General features: G+C 32.7%; 2 protein-coding genes across 3 annotated transcripts; one reads left to right on the top strand and one right to left on the bottom strand.

The window, feature by feature from the left end:
- Positions 1–1,511: 1,511 nt before the first annotated feature.
- Positions 1,512–3,661, bottom strand: rogdi (rogdi atypical leucine zipper). The gene is made up of 6 exons (XM_018510429.1): positions 3,458–3,661; positions 3,144–3,215; positions 2,822–2,956; positions 2,431–2,709; positions 2,141–2,350; positions 1,512–2,058 (listed from the first exon to the last, which is right to left on the bottom strand). The coding sequence occupies exons 1-6, from the start codon at positions 3,572–3,574 to the stop codon at positions 1,990–1,992; spliced, it is 882 nt and encodes a 293-aa protein (XP_018365931.1). The 5' UTR covers positions 3,575–3,661; the 3' UTR covers positions 1,512–1,989.
- Positions 3,662–3,781: 120 nt separating this feature from the next.
- On the top strand, positions 3,782–7,663 carry LOC108763094 (glutathione S-transferase theta-1). 2 transcript variants are annotated; one of them, XM_018510430.1, is made up of 6 exons: positions 3,782–3,855; positions 4,351–4,411; positions 6,546–6,761; positions 7,016–7,166; positions 7,240–7,420; positions 7,506–7,663. In XM_018510430.1, exons 3-6 carry the CDS (start codon positions 6,562–6,564, stop codon positions 7,661–7,663), a joined length of 690 nt encoding a protein of 229 aa, XP_018365932.1. In that variant the 5' UTR covers positions 3,782–3,855; positions 4,351–4,411; positions 6,546–6,561. The 2 variants fall into 2 exon arrangements, with proteins under 2 accessions (XP_018365932.1, XP_018365933.1); XM_018510431.1 differs by lacking the exon at positions 3,782–3,855 and adding an exon at positions 3,996–4,171.
- Positions 7,664–7,814: the final 151 nt, after the last annotated feature.

The following is a 7,814-nucleotide window of genomic DNA, read 5'->3' as shown; positions in this document are numbered from 1 at the left end:
CACAAAATACACTGCTTAAAAAACTTATATTTAATCTAATAAATATTAAAACTTGGCAAAAACTGGAATACAGCTAATACAAGTATTTAACAAAATATTGGGTTTATGATAAAGACATATGTGAAAGTTGATAACAATTTCATTCATACATTTATTAATTGTCCTAAATAAATTAAACACACAAATTACATAAGTACAATATACCTAATAAACTTTTAAGACAAATCTAAAATATGTATATGTGTGTTTGGATCGTATTTATAACATACAATACATATAACAATAAACAATATACTTGTCTACAAATTTAATGTATAAAATTTAATATATAAATTACAATTTTCCGATGTCTTGAACTAGATTACAAAATACAGATTAAAATAAGCATATAAATAATTAAAATAATAAACATATCTTAATTTATAAACATATATGTATAAATTTTGTGGAAATACTATAGGATAATAACTTGGGCAAGATTTTTTTTTCATTAGCATTTCTTGATGTGTAACTAGAGTGACAATTTAATTGCGTTCTTTCAATCAATGACGCAAAAATTTTGTGTTAAATCTTGAACTGTAATTGTTATATCTCAATTCTTTGAAACATATAATTTCAAACAACTTCATTAAACCGTCAAAAAATGCATATGGAGATTTATTTCTTCCTACACATCTTTAATTTACTAAAAGAATTACTAACTACTTATTATATTTAAGCACTTTTTTTAATTATAAACCTTAATCCTTTCCCTACTGTTAATAACCTAGAGCAACATTCTCTTTGGCAATATTCTCTTTTTCACAAATATGAATATATTTTATATATATATTTATATCCTCGCTAACTATTTTAGTAATCAAAATACCGATTACAAAAATTGTACCATCATGTAAAGTATTGGTATTTTATCCAAATTCGTAATCATGAGGCACATGGTATTTGTCTACTTATTATCTTTAAATAATACTTGATAAATAAAATGGCATTTTCCAAACTATACACACAGTAGTCATCATTAAGTTAGTACGCCCTATTAGCACAAAGATATCAAGTTATTGCATCGACCTTTTTAAAATTTAGATCAAGAAATGATGTGATTGGACAAATATTAGGTTGTCCGGCAAGTTCAAAATCGTTCTTTTTTGCAACTTTAGATTTTAATTTTCATTTTAATGTTTACGCTCTCGTAATTTATCATACTATTAATAAATTACTGACATTGACAGAAATTTGATTCAAATGATTTCATCAAATATTCTGAATTAAAACGAATATAAATCTTGAGTACAAAAAGACAATTATTTTCTAAATAACTTAATAGTTCCGTAAAATTAAGTTGACAACTATGCTACATAGTGGTTAATGCACAATGTGTAAATATGCACGTAAACATCTATAACAAGGAATATAATGAAGAAAATAAAAAATTAATATACAAAAATATGTTCTAATCCAGTAAGGAGAGGATTACAGCGTAAATTTCTAGAATCACAGTAGATGTATTAAATACTTTTCTATCAATTCGTAGGTAAAGTGACAAATTTTAGATGACATATGCCAAAGTTAAATTTACACGGTTATGAAAAACTACTACAGAAATGGGAAGAACACAGTATATTAACATGGTGATAGGCACACCAGTAATTGGCAAAATGCTCTTAAAGTCTTCCATTTCTGGCCTAATAATATATTGTGATTTGTTATTATCCGTTGGTGACTCACATCTCCATGTGAATCTTTAATCGGGTATCTTAATAGCTTACAATATATCATACATTATTATACTAGGCGCACACTATAATCACGTTTAAAAACGTTTAGAACAACACTCTAGTGCAATGAGAAATACGATGAAAGGACAACAATTAACATATGTAAAAACAAAGGCCAGAGCAAATGTTACCAGTTGAGGCCAAATCTTTCTCACTTGCATGTATCATCGTACGTTATATTGAATTTTATTCGAAAACGAATCTTGGTGTTAGGTTACCAGCCCATTGCAGAAGGAACACGAGAACCTACCGTAAAATCTTTATATTGAGAAAAGACACATATCTGAAAAAGTTTATCATATTAGAAAATTTATTATAATAAATAAAAAATTTTTTTTTTTCAATTAAACTATCATATGACAAACCTTGTCTTTTAGTCGTTGACAAAGTTGTAGGGCAATAGTAAGCAATACTAGAGCGTCATTCAGCCATGGTACGCTGCATTCTGCTTGCTGGGTTTCGTACTTAACACTGCCGTGAGCATTTTCTAACTGATAAACAGCTAAAACTAATTTATAGCTTTGAATGTAAAAGCTAATGGCCAAATTTTCTGGGAGGTTTGGATTGAGAGATTTCTGTGAACGAAACAAAATTTACAGTGTTACTTGCTATTAAATATAACTAATACATTTATGTTAAGCTAAATGTCACATACCATATTCCGACTTTTAATGAGATCATCAATTGTCTTCTTCCTAGGGACGATCAAGCTAGTTCTGCTCCTCTGAAGGCAGCCCAAAATATTACCTAGCACATGCATAACTTCATCCGATGTTTTAAAAAGATAATGTCTGTCTACATTGTCTATATGAGCGATGCCTTGCTGTAAATGATTAGCAGCATCTTGAATTTGTTGCAACTTCCACGGATGCTCACTTTGAATACTTGTTCTCATATTGACATTCTGTTGTCGCTGTACCTTAAAATTCACTTCCTATGAACAAAATAGAAATTTATCTCAATAAAGCAACAAAATCAGAAATTATTATTTTACTACAACTGTAATTTTTAAGTACAATCTTGATAGTGCACTAAGGACACTTTACCGCATTTGTGATACTGTCGCCTGTCAGAACAGCAACACACTTTACTTGATCATGTGGAGCTGCAAAAACAAATCTGTCGGTTTTATTGTGCTGATCGTTACCGAAGAGAGCCAGTGGAAAGCGTTGAGCACATTCCTTAAAATAGATATGCAAGATTAATATGTATGACCTATGTGTTGGCTACTGATATACTGATGTACTGATATACTGACTAGACATACGATATTACATGATTCACGAATGGAATTAAATCAGAACAAATTTTTTTTAATGCTAGATGTACAGGAATATTTATACACAATTTATTTGATTATCCACGTACCATCAAAATATTCCTGAGCTGCGACAATGAGGAGTGCACTTCTTCGTGGAGCACCCACTCGAACTCCATTTGCTAGAAGTAAAATTATCAGGATGTTATCGATTCAGTCGGGACAGGATGTTCGCGTTATCTATGCGGAGCGTACTATTTCGAGGAAATGTCAAACGGCATAACCTCAAAAACGCTCGCAGCGAGCCGATAAAATGAGTAAGCGTGAAATAATTTAACGCGACGCAGGAATATCGCTATCTGATGACTAGGGGCTAAGTGTCTAAGACGATTAGATAAACGCTAAGTAAAGGTAAATAGCTTACGAGATTGTGTGCCTCCTCCTTCTCGCAGTCCGCCATTTTCCAACTGGCGTCTCGCGTGGCCGTGTCTCCACCTGTTTTATGTTGCACACACCACCTTGAGTACACAACTTCATACATATGATTAATGAACTTTGTGTATATGTGAAGTATGAGTTTTATATGTGTGTATGAATATTTATATGTGTGTCATAAGCGTTTATATGAGTGTTTATTTGTGTGTTACACGTATGCACTGGCACGACACATGTATTGATGCACATGTACAACGTAATGTTTACGTATATACGATATTTTCGGAAGCATCCCGTTTATCACCGAAGAATCAGCGCGCAACTGAGCTGGCTGAGCATTCAGTAATACTCAGTATATTACGTCGAGCCTCTCGAAGTATCGGTTGCGTAAGTATCGTGAAGTACCTATCATTGATCCCCTCTCACTTCTCAGACGCGAAAGAAAACTGATTGAACTGATCTAAGAAAAATGGATTATTTTGCTTCGTCATTCACTTGACTAGTCCTAAGTCTGAACGCCGAGTAGAGTGAATTAAGCGGCAAGTAATCCGCGAGCTGTGTCAAATTACGAGCGATAATCGGCCCACGTACAGCTCATTTCATTCAATTCGCTTGCCTGGTTGTCGCCATGAAAACTCGGCATCCTTGGAGTTAAATGAAATGAAAACTCTTTGCTTGCGTGAACATTGTCAGTTCGCGTCAGGTATCTGATAACTATAGAGACGATTATAGATCGATAATGTATTATTGATAATAATAAATTCCGAAATCGATTGGAAGATTTGAACGCCGTCATTTCTATGCTCGATTTTTTTCATTTGCGATTCTTACAATTGTTGAACAATTATCGACACTAAAGAAATTTTCTGTTATTTGTTGCAGTATCGTTGCCTGCGTCGTGAGATATTCACCTTCGCTGAGACCTGTTGCATTCGCATTGATCGTAAGTTATACGTAGTCGCTAAATTATTTATAAAAAAAAAGCGTACCGTTGTGCTTTTCCGATTGAGGTCAAAGGTCGTTCTAATATCATCTCTCAGGCAGACCGACTGAAATAGCTTGAGACACCGCTTAGAAATTAACTAAAACTTTAACATTTGGTACATGTTAAAGAAAAAAATATTACATTGTGTTTAAAAAAAAATATTAGTTGAGTTTGTCGCAAGCATTGAGTGAATCTCGCTGTTGTTTATCAAAGCCGGCAGAAATTATAATCTGCTTGTTGATTTGAATTTTTCTTTTTATTAATTTCTTCGATCAGCTGATAATTCACAGATGACACAATGCTCGTATTCATAAGGTCCAGAAGCACAACTACTCACTGAGCGCTCAGTAAGTTCTTGTACCTGTTTGGTCTGTATTATTAGATCTAATGGAATATGCCAATCAGATGTCAGAGTTTAGTGAGCGGTCGTGCTTGTGGATGCACTCATAGGCCGGTATTCACAGTCGATTCTTATTTCAAGGCCGTCTTAAGTAATGTCTTAAGACGCTAATAGGCCTTCTACAATAAGGCCCAGTTTCACAACTCATGGTTAACTCTTAACCGAGGTTCAACTTATTTATCATCTTTTTCCAATTCTGGAATTGAAAAGAGATAATGAATAAATTGAACCTCGGTTAAGAGTTAACCGTCAGTTGTGAAACTGGGCCTAAGTCGCAAGTCAGAACGTCAGAAGTCTTAACCAGTCTTAACAAAGTCGTTCAAGTTGACTATTGGCCAACTTCACCGATTATGACTTAAGATCGCTTAGAACTTCTGACTTGCGGCTTATTATAGAAGGCCCATAATGCAGCCTTCTGATTGGTTCGTGACTTCTTAAGACCGTACTTGAGACGATCTTGAATATAAGATCTGACTAGTTTCACAACCAGTTTCACAACTGATCTAAAAAAATTATTTTGCTTCGTCATTCCCAGTCTGAACTTGACTAGTCCTAAGTCTGAACGCCGAGTAGACTGTAGAGTGAGTTTTCTCCTGCGTGAATTAAGTGGCAAGTAATCCGCGAATGGTGTCAAATAACGAGCGATAATCGGTCCACGTACAACTCACTTCATTCAATTCGCTTGCCTGGTTATCGCAATAAAAACTCGGCAGCCTTGGAATTAAATGAAATGAAAACTCATTGCTTGCGTGGATTTTGTCAGTTCGCGTCAGATATCTTTGATAACTATAGAGACGATTATAGATCGATAATGTATTATTGATAATAATAAATTAACTCTTAACCGAGGTTCAACTTATTCATTATCTCTTTTCAATTCTAGAATTAGAAAAAGATGAGAAATAAGTTGAACCTCGGTTAAGAGTTAACCATGAGTTGTGAAACTGGGCCTTATATATTTAAGGCTTCCTTAAATTATCTTCAGATATGAATTATTTTATTGGCTACTGAATATTTAAAGATAAATTTAAGGAAGCTTTAAAAAGTCTGAATACAGGCATAAATCCTTAAAATTACAACATCTAATAATTAACAATGCAATACTACATGGCCCTTTCTTAAAAAAAAAAAAAAATAGATTATTTTGGTTACGTATAAATGGCAGTGTCACCTTAAATATGATAAACAAATTATCAGTTTCAAAGCAAATTTGTAATAACGCTGCAACGTATACAGCATATTGTGAGGCTAATTTAAAATTTATTCAATACGGATAATCTTATTTCAAAGTGATTGACGGGCAAATTATGAATTCTTAAATTTCATGAATTACGAAGCATAAATGTGCACACGCGCATGTCTTATATTAAGATTCCGTTCTACTTTATCTGTAATTTTCTGACACAAAAAAAATTTTATTCTCAAATTTTTTCATTTTTGTTTAAATTTTAATTTTTATTAAATAAAGATTTTAACATTTAAGTAAAAACTATTTGGTAATAAAGATGTTGAAAAGTAATCCTGAATTTTTCCATATTTTTTGAAAATCTAGAATAGTAAAAAAAACTTGTGCTGGACAAAAAAATCGAGATTACACGTGAAGGGTTAAAAAGAGTACAAAAGTAATGCTTAAGACGTTTTATCTCTAATTGAAAGTTTCCTTTATTTCTTTTAATTTTTATTCTTTCTTAGAATTTTTTTCTGAATCATGACTTTGAAGTTGTATTACGATTTACTCTCGCAACCTTCGAGAGCAATATATATACTTCTCAAAACGTGGAATATACCGTTCGAAAAGAAGATTGTAAATCTGAAGAATCTCGAACAATATACTCCAGAATTTGAACGGATCAATCCATATAAGAAAGTCCCTGTTATACAGCACGATGATTTCAACCTTGGTGAAAGGTATTATTCTTTCCACAGAGTAACATATTAGGTGTTAAACTTAATTCCTGCCGTTTTTCGTCTCCAAAATTGATTTGTTTCGATGGGAAATACCTCAATCAAAGTATTATTAATTAGTAATAAAGTAGAAAATGGAGGAAATTACTTTGATTAAGGTAAACGAAAAACGGCAGGAATTAAGTTTAACACCTAATAGAATTATAAATAAAATATCTCTATTTAATATTGTTTGTAACAGCCTTTAATTGTTTTAGTGTAGGGATTACGCGATACATATGCCGAGAATTTAAAGTGGACGATCATTGGTATCCTTCTGATTCGAAAAAACAAGCGAAGGTTGATGAATATCTCGAGTGGCAGCATCTCAACACAAGACTTCATTGTGCAGCGTATTTTTTAGCGAAAGTAAATGCTTTTTTTTCCTTAAAAATAGTATTCTTTTACACGCTGAATATTTAAACATATTTTTTAAAAATAGTTTCTTAATCCGCTAATGCGAGGTAAGCCGCCAAAACCGGAAAAGGTAGCCGAATTGGAAAGTCGTATGAACGATTGTCTTGACATTATTGAGACTGTATGGCTGAAAGATAAGCCGTTTCTGACAGGAAACACGATTAGCGTGGCTGATATATTCTGTGCTTGTGAATTGGAACAACCGCGTAAGCTACATAAATTTTTCAATTTCAGGCAATATGATGTACGCCGTGATTAAGATTTGAATAATCAAGAATTCTTTTCTTGTAGGAATGGCCGGTTACGATCCGAAAAAAGGGAGACCACGTCTGACTGCTTGGATGGAGAAAGTTGTCACGGAAACAAGTCCTCACTATCAAGAAGCTCACAAATTCTTAAATCAAATAGCTACACAACAGCCACAGCAAAGCTTTACTTTTAAACTTTAATTGTATATAAAGAGTCTTTCTATGATGTCCATAAATATATACATATGGTATATATCTATGGATATATTTATGATATATATTTACGGAGGTATACATATGTATGTATCAAATGTGTAATCTATTCTAATCGATAGATAATATCTAAAATTTG

This window comes from Trachymyrmex cornetzi, unplaced genomic scaffold (assembly GCF_001594075.2).
Source record: "Trachymyrmex cornetzi isolate Tcor2-1 unplaced genomic scaffold, Tcor1.1 scaffold335, whole genome shotgun sequence".
NCBI lineage: Eukaryota > Metazoa > Arthropoda > Insecta > Hymenoptera > Formicidae > Trachymyrmex > Trachymyrmex cornetzi.
This window is presented reverse-complemented; position numbering and strand designations above follow the sequence as displayed.